This window comes from Stegodyphus dumicola, chromosome 10 (assembly GCF_044657685.1).
Source record: "Stegodyphus dumicola isolate Sdum_Otavi_A_Nest chromosome 10, ASM4465768v1".
NCBI lineage: Eukaryota > Metazoa > Arthropoda > Arachnida > Araneae > Eresidae > Stegodyphus > Stegodyphus dumicola.
The window spans coordinates 186,817,117-186,844,964 of record NC_140777.1 but is presented as its reverse complement, the minus strand read 5'-3'; the positions used below and the strand labels follow the sequence as shown (position 1 = coordinate 186,844,964).

Below are 27,848 nucleotides of genomic sequence, written 5' to 3'. Positions count from 1 at the left end.
TTTTTGTTGACGTTAAGATTATTCATTTAAAATATTATTCTTGCACATGAGGAAGTGCTAGTGCTGCATAGTTATTTACCTCTGTCTATTAATATTGATTTCTATTAATAGTGATTGTTCTTTTATTTATTCTGTTTATATGCATTTACCTTTTACTTTCTAGAGATCTGAAATGTTGCAGAAGAATATTCCACTGATTTAGTGTTCAAACATTAGTCTCTCTTTTTTCCACCTCTTGACTTCGCTGTTAAATATTTTTGTACATACTTGTTAATTTGATTACTTGCTTGCATTTGTTCGTTTCTAAATCAATATTCTTAACTGTCTCACTCAGCATTCTTATTTGTGATTCATGTGTAGTTTACATATTTTACTCTCTGTTTTTTTTCTTGTAGACACTGTTTACTTGCGCTCAAGTTTTTATTTTTTATTTCGTATTTGCTAAACTGTAACTATTTATTATAAGTTTAATATGAAATAAAAAAGGTTTGCATTAGTGATTTAAAATAAAACACGCTACTACTATATCATCCACTCTGTTCACCAACGACATTCAAAGGAAAGCAACTAGTAATTAAATGATTATATAAAACTTATACATATTTTTGCTGTTTCATGGACATTAGTAAAGAAATCTTGAAATCAATGTAAAAACTAAAATTTATCACATGAAAAACGCACTGAAAAATAAATAAGTAAAAAACTATTCGGAAACAATTTTATAAGCACTTACTTCTTTTTCATAGACATCTTACAGTGATACTTACGTATTAACGCAACCACTTTGGCGCATTTCGGCGATTTTTTACAGATGAAAAATAAAAGTCACTTATTAAGTGCAAGTTGGTTGTTTTTACGACATTTTTCGAAAAGATTCCTGAAGTATCGATAATTATTGTAAGTCGGCAAACATTATCAACATATGAAAGTGAACATACTCGTATTTTAGCAATTTAAAATGAAATTTTTAATTTTTAAATAAGAATTACATAATATATTAAAAACTACAATATTTACATTCGTCTCCAAACAAATTCTGTTTTCTTTCAAATAAAAGTCAGAGAATTGCAGAAACATGACATCGCTCAAACATGTTCCTGAAGAAATTTTACCGTAGTTTCCTCCATCACTGGCAAATTTCATAAATGCATATTTTAAAATTAAGGTATAAAGTGTCACAATTTCTTATAAAAGCCTTGGAATGCAACAAAAGAACGCAGGCGAAAATGCTGACGTTGCTTGACTGAAGAATTGTCATGAATACGGTTGCCTGAAGAGCCTTTAGATTTAGAGAACAGGCTGAATTCTTCCATATGTAATGTGGTTTTCCATATGTAACGTATATACAAACCAATTACCCTTAGAAAGTCCTTCACGAAGGCGTCCCTCCCCTTAGGCAGATAGCCCTCGAGGTTTTGCCGTAATCATATAAACCAAACCCTTACAGCTACCAATATTATTAAATCCATTTCTAAATAAAAATTCAGCAAAAACTAAAATCTGTTATAAACCGAAATTTAAAATCGCTATCAAATTAAGCTGTACATAATCTTAAATTTTGTGAGTAACTGGTTGTCTAACTTAGCTAGGCGTATCAAGATGAGTTTCAATTCATCTTCGCTTCCATTCGAAAAATAGGGGTGAGAGTAGTCTTGAATAATTAAACACTTTTATTGCTTTTAGTTTCTCAGTTTTCCAGCTTAAACACATGTGGCGCTCTGGCAGCAAAGCGAATTTTACTTTAGTGCTCAGTTGTTGTACTATTCTGAAGTAATCGCAAAATTTTTTCCGTCAGTAGCGCTGTCACCTTTATGAGTGAAACAAATTCTTAATTTCTAAACAACACAATTGAAAATACCAGGATACAAAAAGGGCTGTATACTCTGATAATTTTAAACTGAAAGTTGTCCCTTATCTTGAACATTTTTAATGGATGGAAAAGGATATTATCTGCTAAGCGAAAGAAAGCGATATTAATCGTGAAATAGAAGACGATTTCATTTCTAGCAGAAAATAAATTTCGAGATGGCTAGAAAATTCAGAGTCAAATTTTGATGTTAAGAATTTTGATTAATGTGTACTAGGATTAAATAAAATAAAAATTACAATATTTCAATTATTTAAGCTGTAATATCATTCTGAAATCGAATTGTATCGAAATGATTTTATACTCGCATATAAGCGGATTCCCTAACTTCATTTGTAAACCAATTGCTAAAATTTTTCAGCTTATTCACTGTAATTGATTTAATGCATTTAAGTACTTAATAAAGTTTCGCATGACTAATTTTACTTAAATTAACAAGTAAAAAATGTTTTAATATATCTCAGCTTCATTAAAAAGGAATTTTCTATCTACCGTTAAAGAAAATGCATTAAACAGAAATAGTAACACATACCTGCGAAGACTGAAGAACGGCGTTTGTAATCATATAGGCTTCTTCCAGCTTACTGTCGTCTCTGGGATTGACACAGAACAGTAAATGAGTGATACCGAGAAGAGGAAATAATAGAGCCGTGGCTTTCATTGCTCGTCTGGAAGAAAACGATTCAACGTTTCAAATTTCTCTACATTTAATATTAGTCTGTAAATGCCAGATATCAAATTTACGAAGTATGCAACTTAAAAAACAGCTTAAAGTTTTAATACAACCAAAATATATGACATCTATTCCTCAGAGTGAGTAAAAATTGGGCGACCACTAAATATCGATAGCTCGTTATGCGCTCGAATTTTAGTGAATAGCCTATCTGCAAGGGAGATTTAAGATTTACTCCATTTTTAACGTGAATACCAGAAAATTACCGTAGAAAGCTTTCCACGAAGACATCTCTCCCATTAGCCAGACACTCTTGCGTAATGCCGTAATCAATCAGCCAACTAGTCTGTAAAGCCCAATTAAGTAAATCACTAGAAATACCTTTCTACTTTACGATTAACTGGAGGAAAGTAAATTTTTAGTATCGTTAGCAAGGAATTACTCACGAAAGATGAGGGCTTACAAGCATTATGAAATCATCTTGAAGATTGTCGTTTTGAGTCTTATTTCATATTTTAAAGGGGAAAATGTGCATATGATATATAAACTAATAATTAAGGAATAAAATTTCCTCTGAAGCACACAGATATGATCGTTTTTTGATATTTATTAAATAAAGAATAACAGCTTATTATACAATTGATGTAAATGAACCATCATTGGCTTGCTGTTTCTTCATCTTAGTAACAGATATTTTCTTTCCAAAAACAATGACATCATCCTTAAAGTTTCCGATTTATTAATGTTTAATAGCAATTCAACAACCTTCATTCCAGGAGAAATAAAATTATTCATAGTGCTGCAACCAAGACATTAAAAAAATTCAGTATATGGCAGATATTCAGTCTAGGATCAGTATATGACAGATATGATAACAGTCCGACAGAGATAGTAGACTGCTACAAACGTAATGTTATGACTAAAGAACTCTCAGAGTAATATGCATCTGCTAGAATCCAAAATTCGTCTGTATGGGTGTCCTGTAAAAATATCGTCTATATAAACTTAAACTTATGCAAAGATTAAACAAACAGTAATTCGGCAAAGTATTGCAGTTCGCAGCATGGCTTATAATCATAATTAGCACCTCACGTATAACAAACAAACAAACAAAAAGCATTTATTAATTTACTTTTGAATTTAAGTATCAGTCGATACTCTGTATTGGGCTCTGTTGTGTGCTACCAGACGCTACCAGATGAAATGATGGGAAATGATTGTAGCTATACAGTTCCTTAAGATTATACAAAAACGTTGGGTTTAGCTCGCGAACTGCAGACGCTTACCTCTTTACTGGACATTCTCCTACTCAATAGTCGAGACAAACTCGCCTAACCTATGGTGTCATCCTTTCTCGTCAACAGTCAACAGCAGTATGGCTTAGAAGGAGGTTCCTGTAAATCCCGTGTTAGAATGTATAGGATTCCACACAGTGGTAAAAATTTTCGAAAATGGCGAAGTAAATAAATAGAATCTGACTGATATGATTACAGCCCATCACTAACAGATCTCATAAAAATTTTTGGGAACGATATAATGGCAATACAAAGCTTCTTCTTGTATTCATAAAAGCTAACTCAGTTCTTTCTCAAGTACTTAATATCATGCTAGGTCATCTAGAATGAATAAAAAACAGTAAAATAAGAAGGTTTACTTCAATTTCACAAGTAATTAATCTCTTAGTAAAATATTTATATATATTAAAAAAAAAAAAATTCTTCAAGCACTGTATTTTTGTGAACTCTGGCTTCGTGCATCACATAGCAAATTTCAGGTTTAAAAATGTATAGAGATCTTCAAGATTTTACCTTCAGTACGATAACTCGGCATTTAAATTTTCCTCTACCAGCTCTGCATTCTACCTATTATACATTATGAGTATTTAGTTTCAATGTTTGGAAGGAATTGCTAAAAGGAACAGTATTTCCCAGACTTTTGATTCACTCTATTGTAGTTCTAGATTTAATTAAGCTGCTACTTGTTAAGTATAATTAGTATGATATAAGTAGGTAGTTAATAGAAATGCAATTCTTTCTCAGTCTTTTAATAAGAACTAAACATCGTGCAAATTACCTTTTCCTTATTCACACTGTTGCGAAATGCTCAGCTGCGGTGAGATAGCTTCTTTGCAAAGCGGTGTTAGGGTTGCCAGAAAGTTGTACTGAAATGCAGGGTTGCCACATTTGGTGCAAAATCATTTGGTGATATTTTGCGACAAAATTGGAGATATGGCATAGAAGGAGCGAGAACATTCTAAAACGCATTCTTAGCTATTTTCCCGAGAATCTTCTCGAAGGTAGGTTAAAGCTACATATACCTGCCTGTACGCGTAGTAGTAGTACAGTACTTGAATTACAGTAGTAATGTAATAGTGATTTGAGCTCAGAGATTAGCTTGAGAGCGAGCGGGAGCTGAACTTTAGTGCTTTGCCGTGAAGCTGTTCTCACCGTAATAGCTTGATAATCTGAAGGCTGTGTTGCTGAATGTTTCAGCGTGTTTATCGTAGTTTTTCGACGACAGTAAACATATTTTTGGAACTGTCTTGAATAGTGCTAGCGAATAAATTGTGTTTTGATTGTTCATCAATGTGTTGTCATGAATTACTTTCAATGCACGAATCCGTAGAACGCAACAATACTACAGGTGATTTTTAAAAACAATGATATGTTCTTATGTTAAATGTTTAGCATTTAAAGAGAAGAATACTATTTTTTTATTTTTTGCCTTTTAACTAGACAATATTTTTAATAAGTAAAGGAAATTGCTTTAACAAATAAAATAGCAATTTACAACGTTATATTTATATAAATTTCAATGCAAAAATAAAGATCAGTTGCTTCTCAGTGAAAATACGTAATTTCCTTTCAAAAGTAATAAAAAAAGAAGAGCAATTTTGCTTTAAATAGTTTAACAGTGCAATATGAAATACATCTTAATTTAAATTAATCAGTAAAAATAAATATCAACGAAATAACTTGAAAGATTTCTCTTTCGAAATGTTTCATGAGCGCCTCAGAGATGGTTAGATTTTAAAACTGTTTGAAAACAAGAATCTTCTATAGATGTAAAGCACCGCTTACCTTACTTGAACAATTTCAAATGTAGAACTGGTTTTCATTTTTGTGACAAGAATGCGCACAATGTTCACCAAGAATATCAAATTAATCTGTTGGGAAGTGAAAATCATAAATATTAAAAAACATCCAGTGTACATACTGAATAATGCAATATCATAACAACTGTAATTCAATTTTCGTTAATATACTATATGTCAGTTTACAGAAAAGTACGGTAATCCCCGAAATATATATAATTCGCAGTTATGAGGCCATAGAGCAGTCTCAAATAGATTCAAAACGCAAAGCCTTATGCACTCGTAACAAACTTAAAAAAGCCGCAACTACTCTTTAGAAGAAAAGTTGAAAGTTACTGATATGAGTAGTTATAAATGATCCTCATGAGGACATTCTAAAAACAACAAAAAAGAAATGTAAGTTTTTAATATGACAAATCACATAAAAATAATAAAGAATTAAGAAGATATGTCTAAGTTAGCAATTTTAATAATTTTTCAGAAGCTCCCGTTATTTACTCGCTCAAACTTTCAAACTGGAGATTCATATTTTTTCAAATAAAAAGGAAATATTCCTCAAAATGGCGAGAACAAATTATACATTAAAAATATTATTACACAAACGAGGAGACTTTGAGATAGATTAAAAGTTTATAATAAAAAAAGCCTTAAAAATGTAATTTTTTTTAAAAGGAAGACGCATATAAAATGAATTTTTTTGAGAACACGATGATTTAAAAAATGACGAGAACAAATTCTGTATTTAAAAACCATTAATACATGAACGAGGACTTATCATAAAAGAGATTTAAAAATGGATGAAATTAAAAATATTTATAAATTTTTTGATAAAATCATTTAAGTACTTAAAATAATAAAGATGAAATATGGAAAAAAAGAAAAATAAGCAACCTTAACGAGCCTGTTGAATGATAAAAACTCACTATTAAGCACACACTATCTCTTTGTAAGCGAAATATTATTTTTAATCTGCCAATAAGTACTTTATCTTTTAATAAACAACTTCTTTGCTCTTTGTACTTAAATGTATCCATGTACTTAAAATACCGAGATTAGTTAAATATATAAAGCATAGATAGAAAAAATATATAAAAATCGAAAATTAAAAGTAATTAAGATTTTTGAACAAATTTTAGCCAAATACTTCAAAACCATTTTTTAATATAATATTTACGATTTCTTCTGACGTATCCGTTTTTATTAGGATGCAATAATTCTCTATTTTATCAATATTCTTAATTATGAAACGTTTTTAAAGAGTTTAATATTTGAAAACTTCATTCCAATCTGGAATCTTTTGAAACATTCTACAGTAATTTTCGATAATTTTTTATATCTAGGAACTAATGTCATATTTCATTTATCCGAGTTCTCTTTAACGAAACTACTGTTTAATGTTTGAGATTCTGAAATGTTTTTACCAACCCATTTAAAAAATTTAATTATAAACTTTTCAGATAACATTTGATATCTATAAATGATATCACAATGAATTAAGTGCTCCTTCTCAAAGGTAAATCTTTCTGATAGTCTTTGATAGGCACAAATATCATGCCAATCTGCTCTGCCTTTATATTCTAAGATAATAAGGCTCTGATAATATCTGACCCTTTGAAATAATTGTCCAATTCACACCAGTTTCAAAATTTCTAGCCAAACATTCAGATAATTTATCTATCCTCGAAACTTATGATAATTTGATATTCATTTATATAGTATAATGTTTTCCAATTCGTAATCATAATATTTATTTATTTTTTCCTATGAAATTAAAATTTTATCCTAAGTATTTATTTTTTAGCCGCTGTAAAAATGAGTTTACCACGACCACATTTTAAGATAATAACTTCTTTTTTCATTATCTACTGGACGTATTTCAAAGATATCATTTTATATTTTACTGCACTTCAATCATTCAATTTAAGAGTTTCAGAGTAGGATCCCAAGATGTTGAATTCTTTCATTACTTATTAAAATGATATAATTTTAAGATTGGCCTAATGCTGTTTCGTGAATTCTATTTCTAAAATAAAGCGTTTATCATCTGTCGGTGATAATGATTATTATTTTAAATATTAAATTCTTTCTTTAAAAATTTATGTATATTTTTAACTTCATCCACTGAAAACATTTTTTTTTTTGTATAATTTGTCCTTGTACGGGTATTAATGTTTTTTTAACACATAATTTGTTCTCGTCCTTTTCTTTTTAAATCATCGTATTCTCAAAACAATCCTTTTATATGTGGCCTCATTTTTAAAAATAATTTAAGGACATTTTTAAGGCTTTTCTCATTAGAAAATTTGAATCTCCTTCAAAGTGTCGTCGTTCGGGTATTAATTGATTTTAATGTAGTACTATAATATAATTTAATAATATAATTTTCTTCGGATATTTTATTTTTTTAGAAAAAATTTGAATATCCAGTTTAAAGGTTTGAGCTGTAAAGAATAGGACTTCTGAAAATTATTAAAATCGCTAATTTTGACATATCTTTTTAATCTGCTTTATTTGTTTCATACGCTTTCTTACTATAAAAAGTTACATTTTCTTTTTTGTTTATATTTTAAGTTGTTACTGTTACATATCATGATATATTTCAAAGTATCCTCGGGCGAATCATTTTTAAATACCAATGTATGAAAAGGAGAAAATATATATCAGCAACAACTCGAGATTTAAATTGACCTGTTTCGACTACGGAGGTAGAAAATTATATTTTTACCTCTACGATTTCGATGCTGAGTACGGAAAAGATCGCATTCTTGAAAGCATACAATATTCATTAATGCTAAAGGCCGCAATTATTACCAAAGAACGTCTGGGGCCTACTTCAGAGATGGAGAAATTATTCTCTGTTGGCAGAAGTGCATACCGTTGACTTTTCTGATTGTCAGCAGAAGCCGAGACCTTTATATAAAGATTAACCACAGAACACAACATCGAGCGGTTGGAGATCGCTAGCAGCCATAGCTATACCAATGTATCTAGTTACAGGATCATCTACGATGAAAAAAGCGTGTTACCGCGCAATCTACTCTTTATCTATTTGTGATATACTACTAACACCAACGTCAAGATGACATCTGAAACGATCTCGACTACCCCCAGATTTCAACATCAAGAACATGAGAAGTTACCAGAGCGCAGCATTTCTGTTTACAACTGTTCACATCCACTGTCAACTGTCCCTTTACACAGCCAGTTCAGATGACATGTTTTTATTTGAAAATTATCCAAAAGAATATCCACACAGAAGCAAAGTGAAATAATACAATTCGTATATACGTATAATAAATATTGAAACTTCTTAGGAAGTTATATTTAAGCAATTTACAAATTCTATTTGTATAAAATTTGAGTTATGAAAGGTTTATGGAACGCATTACGTACGGAATTCGGGCTTTAGTGTACTTGGTACACTACTCCGCAAAAAGATATAATAGAGAATTATAAATGGATTATATCACTGCCTTGAGTAGAAAACAGAAATTATTTTTTTTATGGAGCATTTATTGCAAAAATTAAATTACCATACTGTTTTTCAACATTATCTCTGTATAGTTCTATATCCCGTGATATCTACGCATTTAATATAGTATCGTCGGAATTAACTGATATTTTCTGATGGCTGCGCAGCCACGCACACCCGGTGGATACTGTTCGTCTTCCTAGAATTTTGTGCACCTAACTCTCAGGACCAGAGATGATAGATACTCTGTAGAAAAGTTGGATAATCAGCATCATAACGTCCGAAAAGCTATCAGCAAGCATCGACACGTTTTTATTTCATTTCAGGTGTCAAATCTTTGCCTGGTCATCTTTCAAACACTTTTCGGAACTACAGCTCACAATTGTTAAAGTGACAGATTGATCGAATCTCACCAGTAGTGATACCACCCAGTTGATGACAATGCTCTTGCTTTTTTTACATTCTGGAGAATCTGCAACATTACCTTCTAGGATTGCTGAACCCTGCAGAGAAGACGTTTTAGAGCGAAGAACATCGATCTTCATCCTGTCAATAAATTGTTGCATACGACTTGCAAAACCTGTCAACGCACGTAAATTATCAAATGACAATGAATCTGTATAGGTGTCGCTCCTACGCTTAAGAAGAATCTTACAATACTTCATCGCAACTTGCTTCTCCCTTGTTCCACACGTTCCTATGCATGCTGCAACCAAGGACAGCAGCGCCACAGCCGGTGTAACAGGAGGGGTATCACCGACATTTACAGACGCACAGAGCAACAAAACTTTTAGAATTTATGGGAGGCACTACGCAGCAGAATTTTTAGAATTTATGGGAGGCACTGCGCAGCAGAATTTAGCGCCAGAAAAGCTTTTAGAATTGAGAGAGGTGCAGGGCAGAAGAATGTAGGACCCACAGGAAATGCAACGGGCGGAAAAGCATTTGTCATCGACATTTGCTGCAAGCGTGCTAACATCACCTATAAATAGCTTGAAGCCATTATTCTGCACACTCCGTTTGCCAATGATATCCATTGTACATGCATTTTATAATACAAATTTTCCGTTTTTAACTGGAATCTGGTTGTAGTACAACTAAATGGGAGATATTTGTGGGTAGAGATATTAATAGCACCTACAGTATAGTATATAAAATATTAACTTCCTCAAATTTAAACACTTCTTTAAGAAATATCAGATACTTTATTAAGTAATTTCATGTGATTGTTTCTGTTATTTGTTATAATACTGCTAAAACGAGGAATCATGATCAAGTTCAAGTTAGATGATCTAAAGACAATTTTATTTTCTAATCATATGGTTACTATAAATATGAATACCACTAAGTTATTGTCCATTAAGAGAATCTTTTTCAATTTCAAATGAAAAAAACTTTAACTTAATGCAGCTTAACTTCATTTAACGAATTTAAGATTGTTTTAGATAACTTTAAAATTTCTGTAACAAGACAGTCACCATTTTATTCCTGTTGACATTATCTTACGTTACTTCCGTCCACATATCTAAACTAAATTATAGTATTCTGTTATGTTCTGAGCTTTAAATTTGTTAAAAAATGTGCATAACCTGATTCCATCAAAATTACAAAATACATTCTTGTTGCAACTGTTTCTCCTGGATAACAAATTTAAGGTTGTTTTAGATAACTTTAGAATTTCTGCAACAAGACAATCACCATTTTATTCCTGTCGACATTATTTATATCTCACGTTACTTACGTCCATATATCTAAACTAAATTATAGCATTCTGTTATGTTCTGAACTTTAAATTTGTTAAAAACCGTGCATAACCTAATTCCATCAAAATTACAAAAAACATTCTTGTTGCAACCGTTTCTCCTGGATAAAGATCACTGAAAACAGCCAGCACTTCTGAGAATTTAAATACATACTGTTACTGAGCATCATATTTTTATGATAAGTGCTTCCACAGAAGACCAAAATCAGCTGGAATTATGAGTGGTGTTTTTAAAAAGACAGGTTCCCCGACGTAGCAACAGCAAGCTTTTACAATGATTATTGACTAAATTTCACATTATTTCTAGAATTTATTTAAAGATACAAGAACATATGAACTTACTCCTAGTGCTCCTATCATAGGGCCGGTAATGATCCATACATAAGGAGATTTTCCATAGCCTTCCCAGCAGTCTGTGGTTAGCTTAGAAGACATAGTACAGCACCAGCTGATGATCAACAACAACGGAATACCTGCAAAAATAGGACACTTAGTACGATATATGTAACTTGACATACACGTTAATAAATTCTCATATTAATATTAAAATACTTGACACTAAGCAATATATTTCAATTACTTCTAGTTAAAGTGAAATACATTTTAAGACGGGGTTTCTTTCTTTTATGATACCCGAAAGTTTGGGCCATTATCTACTGAGTCAAGTACAAACTATAATAAAGCAAGACCACTGGATTGGAAAAGCTAATCAGGATCCCGAATGGAAATTATAAGGAAGAATTTTTATTTGAAGATATCTGTTTTGTGGCTGAAAATGAACAGAAATAAAAGTTCATCTTTAAGATTTGTTAGAAAGACATGCAAACCGGGATCATCTTTGAATATATTCTGACCGTTTTACGTTAACTCAATATCTTTAGCTTTTATTTCACAGATATAGCTTTTGCGACAATATATGTATCTGTTTATACGGAAACCTAATTATAATTTTGAAATTTAAATATTTGTATAAAATATTCATAACATTTTCAAGTATTATATGTGAACAAGCAATCGCAGAATTTGGAAACTTAAACAGTAATCTATGCATATGCGTGTGAATACAGTATATGAGCATTATATAAAACTGCTGAAGAATGCCTTAATACTGTGATAACAATGAATAACGAATGACTCATTTTAAATTATGAAACTGTTACTGCTTTCATCAATATCTGGAAGTATCTCGTAAATAATTTTCTTTTATCAACTCCAAATAAACTGATTTTAAATTAATAAAAGAACTTTATTTGGAGATTTTACCAAATAATGAATATCATTCAGTAACAAGCATGAGTTAAAGTTTGTTTCCGAAATGAAATTTATGCCACACAAAGTATTTGACATAACACACATGCTTTCCACGCTTTGGCCTATCTAGACTGCTGTCTGTCTGCTGCTGCTTTCTTACTACAAAGTTATCAAAAATGTAAGCCTTTTGGAACAGGCACATTTAATGTGCCGACTTGTGTGTAGCCGCAACATGTTACAGAAAATAAAACTGAAGATTTAATCTGCTTTCTCCAATTTACTATTCATTATGGATACACAATTCTACGCCATCCAAATTCCTGCTCCTGGTCATTGCTTCTGAGTTTGAATATTACATATATATGTGGTAATACCTTCTTGAAAAGACATCTAAGAAACTACTTGAAAGGACAGCAAGTTAAATTAAATTTAAAGTATTTACATTTTTAACAAAAAAGTTAGTTATAAACTGAATTCTTCAATACATTTTTATTTACGTCTTTATCGTCGTCGTTCTTTTACTGCATCTTGAGTACAACTCATCTAATTGCCAACTCACAAAACGAAAAATAAAACATTAAAAGAATTATACGATGAGCCATCTGTACTCCATCTGGTATTCAACATTGGCACATATATATACAGGGTATCTCGTAAATGTTGCAACAAACTTCTAGGGAAGGTAGGGCACATCATAAGGATTAAGAATTGCATAGGAACCCACACCCGGAAATGTCTGGGTAAGTGGTAGCAGAGGTAGAAGATGGGAAAAGAAACAAGAGTGATTAATTTGAAACATTTATTGGACGTGAATACAAATGGTGTACGCCAGCTTGAATGTTACGACAGATGCCAAACATGCCTGACACCGACGGACCATTGATTACCGGACATGTTCAAACACACCGGGAGTTCCTTTGATTGTAGCAACTGGGCAGGCCAGTCTTGCCACAAGATCCATTTCAGACACAACAGGATCGTGATATACTACACTTTTGATGGCTTCCCACAACCAGCATTAAGCAGTCGCCAACCAAACCTGCTCAGACATTAACTTTGAAGCGTTGTTGTGCCGCGTGGTGACGCACACCGTGGGGTTTTCTTGAGCCCACAAATGCTGATTGAATACGCCATCCCTATTGAATATGCCTTCATCCGCAAACAACACATAAGCTTGGAAATTAACATCACAGACATTTTCTTGGAGAAACCCCTGTGCACATATTCAGGATGATCATCAGGGAGCACTAATGGAACCTTTGGAGACGAAAAGCGTGGAAGGACTGCGTTCAAGAAACGCTGGACACTGGTAGGAGACATTCTTAATTAAGACCCAATGGCACGTATGCTGGTCCTTGGACTACTCTCCACCGTATCAAACACTTTCTTCCCAACGACCGAGTGAGTCGATCGTCGCCTGCACTCACTTGTGCTGCCACTTCCTAATGACCCGTAGTTGCACAAATTTTGATGCAGACTTGCAAACAAACTGTGTGTTGGTTGATATATGTTGGGGAAGCGTTCTCGATAAATGCGTGCGGCAGCTCGTCCATTACCCTCAGCTGTTCTATGCACTAAGTTATGTCTGCAAGCTCTCTGTTCGTACACCTTTCCATTCTCTTCGTATGGTACCTACCGCTCGAATGACGCAATCCTCATTTTCCACTAGCACTCTCCTGCACAAAACACCATGGCGGCGTACAATAACGTTTCTGCGCGTGGATTCCTATGCAATTCTTAATCCTTACGATGTGCCGTACCTTGAAGAAGTTTGTCGCAACATTTACTGGACACTGTGTATTATACATACATATATATATACGTATATATATATATACACCAAAGTATCGGAAGGTACGGAACTACAGTACGGAACACTGTGGTTCCGCACCTTCCGATACGTACCTCCGATTCCGGTTCAGTACGGAACCACAGTATCTAAGCAACTTTTTAGAGTACGAACTAGGAATTTTCTCTTACCGTTTTTCTAAATTTTGCAGCTCACTGCGCTAAGTTTTTGACCGCATAGGTCTTTTATAGTTTGTTCTCTTTTCTTTAATTACATATATATACACTTCTGGTGCTGCCAATTCCAACCGAAAATACACAAAATTTCAACGATCTGAGGCTACTCGTTTCTGAGGTATGGCGGGATACATATAAGTATTTACGTACAGACATCACGAAAATATCTCTTCTAAATCCATTTTACAAACCTTTTTTTGAAAAAGACTCCTTTGTTCTGTCCTTATGTACAGATGCCACGCAAAAAATCGTCAAATTGCATTCGATAACGCTCAAAATGGATATTTTCGTTGAAATACGATACCCCAAATTTTTCGTGATTACAATACTTCCTTTACTTGGTACCAAGGAAGTAAAAAGAAGAATTTTACCTCTAAATATTTTGTAGCTGGTTTTAACCTCTAAAAATTATTTGTAATTCTTCTAAATATTTCGTAACCAAACAATTTACCGCATCTCAAAATAGTCTTATAGCCGTTTAAGAAGTAAAGTACGCTTATCGATATTGAGAAACATGATTAAAAGTACCATGATAAATTTAAATTTAAAAAGAAATCATTATAAATTAAAGAACATTTTAGGCAGATTTCACTCTGATATGAATGAGCTTCGTTATATGAATGAATATTTTAATACCATTATCATTTTTTCCATAACTGTAATGTACAATGTATTGTTCAAAGATGGTGTTCGAGATGTTTTCAGATTTTATCAAAAGAGAAAAGAAAAAAGAGTTTGAAGAGAAATCTTCAGAGAGCAATTTAGAAGAAATCACTTTAAGAGCTTCAAACTCTACTTTCGTAAGATTCTTCAGATACCGATATCAATTTCAGGTTTTATCTCTCGCTTGGCATCCAATTTGTAGAAAAAGTCTTTTGGGAGCATTATCACTTACGAGTTTCTAGCTCTTTGTATTTTCTTGAACAACACACAGGTGGGAGAAAAGGCAAAGAGGAACATAATACAACTTTGTTCGTAAGAATTTCTTAAACAATATATCACAAGACACATGGGTGAAAAGAAAAACTCTGAAGAATATACTTTGTTTCTCATGTTACAGATAAAAGCTTGAATTTTGAATCACTTTTAATGATTACTTTATTGTATGCTAAATGAATGAAATTGATATGAAAATGATTTATTTGAAATGAAAATGAATTCATTCGGTACTAAATATGCGATATATGACGCTAGAAATGTATATTTTTTAAAATTACAATTATGCATTATAATTTAATTCAATTAAATCTGTTATTTAAAACGAAATGAAGATTTGATATTTTCAGAAACATTTTAAATTACTCATTAAATTCGAAAGGTAAACTAAACATTTTTCATTTTTCCGAATGACGACATTCTGAAAACTGACTCAACGACATTTCCCAGGTCATGCGGATGATATGCCCTTGATAACGTAACGTAGCGTACGGTTCAAATATTTTGGTAAGACTCTACTAAAAACATTTTTAACGTCAAAACTAGGAGGCGCACCAAAAACACTAACATAGCTGCTTCTTTTTAAAATTCTTAGGTATATTTTTTTGGCATCGTAATTTTACTGAAGTCGTATTTTTGTGTAATTCGCCTTGCTTTGCACTACTTTTATCCAATCTCAAAGAAATGTTATTTTGCTAAAATATTCCAAAGAAACGCGTAGTGTACTTAAAGTGCGGATATTTTTATTACATATTAATATTCTAATAAAACGAAACATTTAAATTAGTTAAAGTATTAATTTAAAATTTTATTGTGGAAGTACTGTAGACTTGGCTGAGTTTTTAACAGCATAAGAATTGTGCTCGACAAAATTACGTGGTGCGATATTCTTACAGCACACACGTGATGCAGATTGATTAGAATTTGGAAGGCAGATGGCGTTAGGGTTAATATTTACTTTTGGCTTTAATGCTTTCTTTTCAGATGATGAGGAGTAGCGATACTAATGAATGATACAATTTCTACTCATGAATTGCAAGAAACTAAATATTGTATTGTGCATGTACGCTCATAACTGAGCTCAATTAATAGGTTACTCGAAGAAGGTAAGGATGTTTTCGTGGAGAACTTTCCTAGGAAACGAGCTGGTATTTATGTTTGACATGGGAAAACCACGAAAACCAGCCATGCATCCAACCCGTTTGATTCTGTTGCTAGGGCAAAATACTAGCATTCAAAGCTCTTTAACCACTAGGACACTAAGCCTATATTCGAAATTCATCTTATGGGTAAAATAAAATCAGAGAATTATAAGTTATTAAATAATCAACTTTATTTTTTCTGTCTGCATAGTTAGCATTCTCATAGGAGGCAAAGGTGGCCAACCAACAAAGATGCCTCCATAACAAACTGATCACCGCTTCTGGCCTTAGTAGTGGCTAACGTCTGTGGACGGTTTGGGCCTGCCACTTGGGGGGGGGAAGTTAACATTCTACAGATTTCTCTGATATGCTGTTCTTTCCAACCCTGACTGGCCAAGCAAGCAGTTTTTTAATAATGATAGGTGGCGTTGTATGTAACAGTATTTACTCTTAACACGAGGACTGAATGAACAGCGCGAAAACCGTTTATGTCTTGAAATAAGTAATATATGGCTTCAGAAATATTTTTTGTTAATTACAGTAATGCAAATGATTGTAAAATTTACCAAATGGATACGTTATGAATTATATCAATCCGATGTATTGTATAATATTCATTTATTTTCATTAACTAGTTTTATGTGAATGATTTTTACTGTCTTCTCACTTTCAGTTTTCCTACCATAATGCTAATTTAAAGTTCCCGCGTATTCAAATGAGATAGAAAAAGGTAATATTTAAAGGAAGGTTTTAGAATCAGAGTATGTGTCCGCCTGTTGAAATCCACGTTACTAGTTGAATCTCTTGATTACATTATTGCCGCTATTAGGCTTGTCACGCCATAATAGGTTTGAGCCAACTTGCTCGCATTTTGTCTGTGTAGCCTTTGGGCTAAATTAGAAATCACTTTGTTAAGTTAAATTCGTTACTTTTGGTGTACGACATAAACGATGATTTCTTTAAGCACAAACTGTGCCTCCTGTTAATTTATCTTAGTTAATAAAAGATCTTTTACACCCTTTCCCAAGTCTCTGTTGTGAATTCTAAGATATTACGATAATTCGCTTAAGTTTCCCGGAGTTCTTGCTTAGTTTATGTTGCCAAAGATGGTAAGTTTCTAAAGAATGATTTAATAACGATAATAAGATAAAAGCTATTAAACTGAGTTTTTTGCTTTTCAGCTTACCTTGCTAAGCAGCTGTAGTTGCCTTTTGAAAACGAAACTTAACTTGTTTATGGAATGTCAAATAGCAATATTCTAAGGTTGGTTATTTGCCAAAATAGCATGCAAGACAAATTCAGGGTTTTATGTTTATGAGTGGCAACATACATACAGTTGTTGAGTAACACAAGGTAACATTTATAAACATTTATGAGTATTTAATACAACATTTATGAGTGGCAATTGTAGCATAAAATGACGAAATGGTCCAAAATATTGGAGAGATTCTACTATAAATGTTTCTCACATAAAAGCAAGAACTGTTTTATAGTATAAGTTTTAATATGACCATAACACTCTTGAACGTAAAGACATTTATTTGCATTAGTGTAAACATGGCTTTACTTTAGCATATTTATTAACATTATTTCACCTTTATTAAAGTATTCATTTATTAAATATAACCGACTTGAAATACTTTAAATAAGTTTGCTGGTTATTTGAATACAGCAGACCACCATGCCTATGAAATACTTTATGAATGTTTTGTTTTACATTCGAGATAAATTTACTGCTCGATTTTGGTTCGCCACGAAAATTTTCTGCGTGCTTATGAAACGTAATTTCTGCCTGAACTTTCAGTTATGTCTCCTTTACGGCTAACAGCGCATGTGAAATATTTTTCAGGAAGTTTCCAAAGATTTCAAGTGCTTACTGGGTGAAATTAATAGAGTGAAAATTCCATTTTCAGTATTCGCTGAAACGGAAGTTTGCTTCAGAGGGATTTTCCTTCATCTTTCGCAGGATCGGTTTCAAATAACCGATGCGAGAAATAAGTCCTTCCTGTGATTCCCTAAGCATAAGGGTCATCAAAATTCCTTTCCGCTGCACCTGCGACGTTATCCAATCCTATGTGGGTTGTGTAGCAATAATAAATAGCGATAATAGTCACCTATCATCCAAAGGAAGCACACGCAGATTAGAAACTCTGTAAAATAGTATAATAAGAGTTTAAAAAGGCTTACGATTTGCAAGCATCAATTACCGGAAAGAGAAATGTGCTACTTCAGAATCGTTTTGGAACTGTATTGAATAAAATGCAAAAGTTTACATTAAATTAGCTCAATTTTAGTTTAATAATTAAATGAAATTTAAACTTATATTCCTGAAATTATTTGACTGTTAATGTTTTAAACATTACGGATCAGGATAGAACGAGAATATGTAGCTTTTAAACCCTCTTTGTTTTTCCAAAAAGGGTCTGTTAATCTGAAAACGGGATTTTGCGTTGGTTAACTGTAAAAGGCGTATCGCGTTTCAAATTGTTGCCACCAAATATTATCGCCCTGTATTTTATTAAAGAAATTAAATAATGAATCTGCATGTATGTATAATATGTTCCTCCTAATTCTGAGCAACGTAGTACTCCACCAGAACATATGCATCTGAAAGCTCGAATTCTAAATTTCGAATTTGTTTTAGTATTTATTTCATATTTTGTAAAACTTTAATGAATTTTTGATTAACAAATTCCGCGATTTGAAAGCAAGCAGTGGCAACACTTATCGAAGTGAAACATTTTTACCTTCAGCAAGCGAGACTGTTTCCATTCATAAAAATGTAAGATGTCTTTCAATTTTAATTAACAACCTCGGATTTGCCAAAGCAGTGTGTTGCAGCGGCCGGAAATAAAATACTTTTATCTTACACGTGCCAGCCTGCTGCTATCCATAGAAGCCTAAGATACTTTAAAATTTAATCTGGTAGGATACTGAGTAATAAAACAAGCCATTTAAAAGCAATAGAGCTCTTAAGAGTACCATTTCCTACTTTTAATGTGATTGATTTAAATAAGCATAGTTAGAAATATTCAATATTTCTATGAAATTAAACTAGCAGATTCATTAAAATCATTATATAGTTTCTGTTTTTTATGATAATTATTTTATGCCACTCGAGCGGCTAGTTTTTCTAAATAGGTAATATAGCGAATATAAAAATATATATGGCCACATTTAAGACTCTATCGGGAATTCTAAAGATATGCTGTTTTTAAATACATCCAGATTTTGATGTTGAATTGAATTCTATGTTGTGTAAGCGCAAAGAGAGTGATATTGAATAAATAAAGTAAACACATAAAAAATTAATAGCAATAATAATAATAATAATAATAATAATAATAAAGGTATCCATTTTAACCAAAGAAACTGAAAATTGATATAAAGAACTAATAAAAGACTGGAAAAAATATAAAAATGTATGACAACTGCATCGGGAATTCTAAACATATGCTGCTATGCAGTGTTTGAAAATTTTGTTATTTTATTGTTGGAGTGTACGTGGCGTAAGTGCAACCGATGCTTAGAAAAAAAAGGTTACCCGTAGTGAGGTGCAAGAGCTGACTGGTGGACTGCAAGCTTAGCGAGAGCCCAAAAAACCTTAATAAAACCTCTTAGGTAACCGTTAAAATCTGAATTGCTTCAGATTTTAAAAAAAAGTATATTCTGAAGCCTAACTCGCTAGGAAAAACAGATTACAATATGCTAGAAACGAAAGTTTCGCCTTTTTGGTCACCTATAGTATTTTTACTATCAATCAAACTTTGATACAGTTTTAACATTTAGAAACACGTATTGCGTACTTTATGTTACTCTTTGCCAGAATATTTATCATCGACATAGCTTTGTAAATGTTTCCTTTACACCAGACCTTTGAAGAACTAATAGGTTTTCAGAGTAGGAATACATGAAAAATCAGTTATGCCTGTTATTCGAACCACAGAACTTCCGATCGCTAGCCTCACGTGCTATCAGTTACGCCAAGAGAATACACACACATACACCCAAATAAAAATAATAATTCATTATATACTTTCTCCATTTAAAAAGAGAATAAGGAATGAGGAATGAGACCTGATTAGCCAAATATAGGTCCACCATATCTTAGCTCGGGCACTTTCGAAGTGAGAAACATAAGGTAATTTCTACAGGACTTGAACCACGAGTCTTCCGATTGCTACCCGGACGTGCTACCAGTTACACCACGAGAGCATTCATGGGGATAGACAAGAATTCTTTACATCTGTAAATTATTTTCTTCCTTAATTTAGCTTTCATATTAAACTGTATTTGCTCAATGAACTTGTAGAGTCATTAGGTATTTTGGAAGCAAAAAAGATGAAAAATATGCAACGCCTTCGCCGGGAAGCGAACCGCGGATCTCTGGAATAAGCGCCCAGCATGCAGACCACAACACCACGAAGACATGCCAAGAAGGCGGTAAAAATATCTTATATACTCTCCCTTTTAAAGGGCGACTAGGATTTTTAGGGAACCCAATCGACAAATTCAGGGTGTGGGGAATCATCACCCACCACCCTTTCAGTTCGGCCATCACTGTAGAGTCATTAGGTTATTCGAGGTGGGAGAGATGAAAAATATGCAACGCCTTCGCCGGAAATCGAACCGCGGAACTCTGGAATACGCACGCAGCATGTAGACCACCACACCACGAAATGACAAGAAGGCGGGAGAAACACCTTATATATCGCCCTTCTAAAGGGCGACTGGGATTTTTAGGGGACCCAATCGCCAAATCCTGGGAGACTCATCATCCACCACCATTTTAGTTCGGGTGCCATTTGTAGAGACATTAGGATTTTTTTGGAAGAAGGAAAGATGAAAAATGAGCAACGTTTTCGCCGGGAATCGAACCGCGGACCCAGTGTGCAGACCACCACACCACGAAGGCATGCCAAGAAGGCGGGAGAAATATCTTATAAACTGAGCGATTTAAAAAACAATAAACGTACTTCATAATAATTTATATCTTAATAATTTATTTTATTTTGCTGTCAGAATTGTCTTTAGCAAAGTTTTTCAAAATCTCTGGGCCTATACGTTGCTCTATCATGTCATGTATCATCCAGCATACTTGGGAGATGTTGGAATAGCACGAAAAGTATCTAAGATCTTTATTTTTCTTTCAACGCCTCGCAATGGTCACTTTCAGGTATATATTACATTCGACGTGACATAAAGTCTTTAATTTTCTTTAAAATTATATTGCTTAATAAACTGAGTGACTTAAAAGAAATTCAAGAAATTATTAATTCGTGAAAACGTTATTTTACTTTTTAAAAATATACATAATGAATATAATTTACAATGCATTCAGTGGTAATTTAAAAAAGCATTGCAATATTATTGCAATTAATGAAATGCATTTCAAGCGTTATATATTACGTAAATCGTTTATTTTGTTAATAAAACTTCTACTTGATACAATTTGTTGTACAGTCGAACCTGGAATCACGAACGCCTCATTAACGAACAAATTATCTGAGCAAAAAACGATGACTAACGGTGTCTCTATTTACGAACACTCAAGTCGTCAATATGTGATTTTAATGTTGCCTATGCGTGCCTTAATTAACTATTCAAGATTTCTAGGAGTATCATTTTACCATATGCGTAGCTCTCATACACAAAGCATGTCAGCAAATGACTTACAGAACCATAACTTTAGCAGGGAAGAAATTATATTCTGTTTTAAAACTTAGGTTCTTTTTATTGTTGTTGTTGTTATCTTTGATACTGTGCCTCTAGACAAGCCTATGAGCTAGAAAGTTGAAAATGAAGAGTGGGAAATTACTAGAAGGTTATAAAAATGAACTTAACAAGAAAGAATAACAACAATTTCAAATGCAGCAAAAACAGACGGCTGTTGAAAAAATGTCATTAGAAGAAGAGGAAGCAAGAATAGTTATCTTAGCTCTCCAATCCGAGAAAAATGAGATCAAATGGAAAGTTTTCAAGTAAGGAAATCACCGCACAAGCAATTTTAATGAGAATGCTATGTTTCACTTTAGAAACATTTTAAAACGCAAGCAGTAACACATCACACTGAGATTCAGTGAAAGAGAAGCCCATGGAGTCTAAAGCAGAATCAAGTGGTGCTTAGAGACAAAGAAGCAGTAACAGAAGGTGGCTCTTAAAGAGAATTAGCTGATGCTTTTATGAAATTTCACAAACAATAACATCTTTCTCATTATATGTCAATTATACCGTCTTTATACCGTCAATTATACCGTCCAGTAAAATTAAATTAAGTTTTCCTCTATTTTACCTGTTTAATCTTATGTTAATTGTCTTACTTCCTTGTTCAAGTTACGGAAGTATTGTAATAGCGATTGTAATAAGGGAAGTATTGTAATAGCGAATTCGGATATCATATTTCAAAGAAAATATCCCTTCTAACCGCTCTCGAATCCATTTGAACGATGCTTTTGTGTGACATATGTATGTACTGGCAGAATAAAGGGCTGTTGTTTCCTAAAGGGATTGTAAAATGGGTTTAAAATGGATTCAGAGATATATTTTCGTGACGTCTGTTCGTTTGTACATATGTAATGTATGCATTTCGCATAACTCAAAAAAGAGTAACCATAGAACTTTGAAATTCTGTGTATGGGACTACTATAACATCTAGTTGTATAGTTGTACATTTACCTTTTTCGCTGTAATTGGCTGCACCAAACGTGTATATATATACAGTAGACGCTCGTTTTTACGAACTCGTAGGGACTACGAAAACAGTTTGTTAAATCGAGAGTTCGTAATTTAGAAAGGCATCGGAAATTGTTAGTATTTCACATTTTAATGTTTTCGAGACAGGTTAGTGATACTATTCCATGCTTTTATTTATGTATTAGGAATTATTTTTAATAGTATTACTACTTAATAAATGATATCCATTCTATTAAACAAACAAGAAATATAAAATATTTGTAAAACGTACCTTTATTAAGTCATTGAGCAACAAAATAATCACTTATCTTTGTCGGTTTTAAAACAACAGATTGTACAATGCAAAACTCCATCTTCTCTATATTTGTTAGCATTTCACAATTATCACTGGCCTCAAAAAATCGTCTAAGTTCTGAGAAGTATTCAGCAGTTTGTTTTAAAGTCGGTCTTGGTGTTACTTCATTTTCTTCTTCTTCTTCTTCTTCTGGATCTGAAAGTCTCTCATTCTCGTTGATTATGCTGCTAATAAAATCGTGATCCGATATTTCCTCCGTGCAGATGACATTAGAATCCACATTTAAAAAATCCTCGAATGAAAGTTCTGGCAACTGTGGATTTCTACGGCGAAGTTCATGCATGAGAACCTCATCTTCGTCGTGAGATCTATTGTAATGGATTTCTTCAGTTACGTCTGTTTCTTTAATAAAACCTGCATGTCGAAAGGCTTTAGAAATTGTTTCATCTAAAACATCATTCCATGCACTGATTGATAAATGCATTGCCACCAAGAATATAAATCTGATAAGGTTGTTCCCTTTCCAAGCCAAGGATTACTCTTTGCAAGAGCACTGTCTTATATTTTCGCTTGAAACTATTGATTATCCCCTGATCCATTAGCTGTAAAACTGCAGTTGCATTTGGTGGGAGATATTCCACACGGATTGCCTGAAGCCCAGTGACTTCCATGTGTGCAGTACACGATTAGGAGAACTTTGCGCTTCTCTGCTGAAAAACAGTTATCTAAATCTCTCAACCATTTTTCGTAGGTGTTGCCAGTCATCCAGGCCTTATTATTAGCATAATATGCAGCAGGAATCTTCTGAACATTTTTGAAACACCTTGGTTTCAGATATTTTCCAATAAAGAGCAGAGGCAGTTTTTGTGACCCAGTCATGTTGGCTGCAATCAAAACTGTAAGTCTCTCTTTAGCTTTATTACCTCCAACACATTTATCTCCTTTGTAAGCTAATGTTCTTTCTGGCAAAATCTTAAAAAAACAAAGCCGTTTCGTCCGCATTAAAAACGTCATCTGCAGCGTATTCAGAAAGAAGCAATTTCAACTTTTCTTCTTTCCATTCATTTGCTGATGACGTGTTTACTGCTGCACTTTCACCACACACTTTCCGGAAACTCAAACCATTCCGAAATTTAAATTTCTGTAACCAACCATCCGATGCTTTAAAATCTTTGATGTTTAATTTGGAAGCAAAAAAGTGTGCTTGTTCTTTAAGTACCTTTCCATCAATTGGAATGTTTAAGCTTCTCATCTTTCGAAACCAAACAAGCAAAGCCCTTTCCAAATTTGGGTGTTTTGATTCTCGAAAATATTTTCGAGAGGAGGGTCCACATTCATCGTTTCCGTTTTTAGCTCCAAAGATCTTCTTTCTTGCCTTTAAAATCGTCGATAAACTATTTTTAGGAATTCCATATTTCTGAGCAATTTGTGTCTTGCTTAATATTTTTTCGTCAACTTCTTTTAAAATCATCTTCTTTATTTCAACTGCCAAACAAATTCGTTTCTTCATTTGCGACACAGCTCTAAGAATCTTACTTAACAAAAACTGGCCCAATCTCCCTCTCGACTAACGAGACTTCACTGATTGAATTGTCTAGATCAAATGACTATGACATTACAAAAAGCAACAACTCTCTTTTAGAAGCAACCCAAACCCCTTTAACACGAATGGTCTCACCCCCACCCAACAACATCAGGCCGATGCTCTTCTGAGAGCCTCCCACAACAAACAACACCATAAATTTGTCCTAATTCCCCCTCTTCTCCCCCCTCCTTCCTTACTGTACTTCTTCGAATGTTTCGCACTTGCTGCCTCAAAATAGTTGGAGATTTTATTTGACCTTACACTTTCCCAATGAAACACGCAGAAGTATGAAAACTGAGTTCGCAAAAAAGAGATTTTCCTGATTTGTAGTTCGTAAATAAGAGCGCAAAATTACATTACATCTATGGGAGTGTATTCGGGACCATTCGCTAGTTCGTCAAATCGAGAGTGTTCGTAAAAAAGAGGTTCGTAAAAACGAACGTCTACTATATATATATATATTTCTACACTGTTACCCGGCTCGGTGAACTCAATTGTTTTTTATCTTACATGTTATTTTTTGCTAAATTGTGCATTTTTTGCTTTAAAGATGATTGAATTATGTTGTTCTTATGTTTTGGTTAAGGGTTTTATGACTTTATTCAATCTGCATGTGATAGTTGTAGAATTATCAGCAATTTAAAAGTTTAAGTGGCGCTAGCTGTAAAGATGCCGCCATTTGTTTATATTTGAAACTCTTAGTAGAAGAGTGAATTGGGACAGTTTGTGCAGCAACTTCAGTGTCTTTCTTCCCAGTAGGACCAAAAGTTAACTTTAAATTTTGTGCACTGAAAATGCTTTCTTCCTGCTCGCTGGCCGAATGGCTTTTTTTTTTGCACATAAACCCTAATTGTAATTGTAAAAATTTTTTAACTGTATTTGGTGCTTTAGGTTTTTTCCAGTATGTTAGAATTTTTAATGAAGATGTTTTGAAGTTTATGTATTGCCTTGCCGCAAAGTGAGGGCATCTTGTAACACGGTTTCGCTATAACACGATTCATAAATAGGGAGAACTTTTTTACAACACGGTTTTCCTATAACACGTTTTCTCTCTAACACGATAAGAAAATTGCCGAAGCAATCCGAAGAAATTTAATGAACTCCGCACGAAGATTTTCCATATTGAGCAAAGTACCCATATAGTCATTTAACATATAAGAATCCTCGTTTCGTGAGTTCTGCCAGTTGTCTTCCAACATCCGGTACCTCGAAGAACAAATGTCCTCAGGGAGACGAGCCACGTGGGGGAGAGCGAGTGTTGAATTCTTAACTGGTAACAGAGGAAAATCGTTTCCTTCCATAACCTTAAAAACAAAATTACATAACAGAAACAATACCCAGTCTCAAATGAGCACAATCACCAGATAACAATGAAGAAACCTCACTATCGCAGAAGGTGAACAACATGAAGTCGCAATAAGTGCCCTAAAACGCACAACCTGCACATTCGGCTTCCAAAATTCGAATCCTCATCTTCGGGGGCCTGAAAATAAAAGTGTCTCACGCTGCTGGTCGGCAGTCTGTGTTTAGCCACGGTGCGTTAGAATAATTTTTTCATCTTTAAGACATTAAGTTTTAGTCCCAAAACATGTCTGATAAAGATAAAAAACAATGTTTAAGAAGAAATGCATTTCTTTAGAAGTAAAGATAAAAATTTTTGACCGTCGTTTAAAAGAAGAAAAAGCATATCACATTGAGAAAAGTTTTAATTTGAATGAAGCAACAGTCCAAACTATTAAGCAAAAATGAAAAAGAAATAAGAAATGTAGTTGCTGCAGGATCTTCGACATTCGCAAAACGTCCCCCCCCCCGAGCGCCAATAATTGAGAAGATGGAAAAGGCATTTAGCATTTGGATTGATAGCTGTCAAAAAAGAATTCCGTTGGATGTTAATATCATTAAACAAAAAGCACTCAAAACATTTAAGCACCTTAACCTCTTCGTCGTCCGTAAGGCGTCTAGCGCGTTCAAATGAAACTTCCGCAAGCGCCTCAAGCATTCTTCTACAGTGAGAGATGGCTTCAATGTATACTCAGCAGAAAAAGAGAAAAAATGAGGTTGTGAATTAGAAAGACAAGAAGGATATACGTTTGATGAGTACAGTCCATAATAACTCGAGGATTGATGTTGGAACACGGAAAAAAAACTGTAAAAAAACCAATAATAGTAAAAGATTACAACAACAAAATGGGAAGAGTGGACCGTCTGGATCAGACGTTATCAAATTATCCTGCTGTTAGAAATAAGCAGATATATTAATATTTTTCCATTATGCTTTATTTCCTTATAATTTTACTTAATATTCATTCACATTCATCCACTACGAAAGTCATGTGTGGAAAGTTATGATGTACAGAGAAAACAACATTACACGCTACGAAAAACAGACGGTCGCTGGGGGCAAATTTTCGCGGACAGGAGAGGACAACGAAAAGATTAAAGAACATAGAGAATCCTCTGTTAACCCAGATTTTCTGTCAAGTAAAGGTTGGTTCGAAAACTTCAAAACGCGTCTTGAAACTCATGGCAGAATTCAAAGATAATCTGCATCGGCTGATTATGAAGCTGTGAGGACGTTGATTATGAAGCTAAAGCTTGGCTTTTAAATTGTTTTTTTACCAAACGCCGAACGTTATTTGAGGCAGAAAAATTTGAGCCTTAAAGCTCTATTACTATTAGATAATGCTCCATGTCACTCACAAGATTTGAATCATCCCAAAGTCAAAACACCACTTCGTTACTCTAACCATTGGATCAAGGTATTATTTATACCTTTAAAACATATTACATACAGTGCATTTTAGACGTAACTGATTCAAAATCAATTCAAGGTAATGGGAGCTTGGAAGACATTTTCAATCAAGCACTGTATTGACATTGTAATCTTTGTCTCTGAAAGTTAAATGCATGTTAGGAAGAAGATAAGTCCCTCTTCATATGAAATAGAAAACGTTCGTGAATCGTCAGAAAATGGAACTCTTGGCTTATTAAAACTTGCTAAATCAATCGGAGGCGAATGTTTTGTCGACATGGTTATTGAGGACATTCAAGAT

General features: G+C 33.4%; 1 protein-coding gene across 1 annotated transcript in view; it reads right to left on the bottom strand.

Moving 5' to 3' along the window:
- LOC146995243 (corticotropin-releasing hormone receptor 2-like) overlaps positions 1-27,848 on the bottom strand; it is a 60,661-nt gene that overhangs the window by 21,114 nt on the left and 11,699 nt on the right. The window contains exons 2-4 of the mRNA XM_085826134.1: positions 11,211-11,341; positions 5,621-5,706; positions 2,400-2,535 (exon numbers count right to left, since the gene is read on the bottom strand). Of these exons, the coding sequence (XP_085682260.1) occupies positions 2,400-2,535; positions 5,621-5,706; positions 11,211-11,341 (353 nt within the window). The remainder of the gene's footprint in view (positions 1-2,399; positions 2,536-5,620; positions 5,707-11,210; positions 11,342-27,848) is intronic.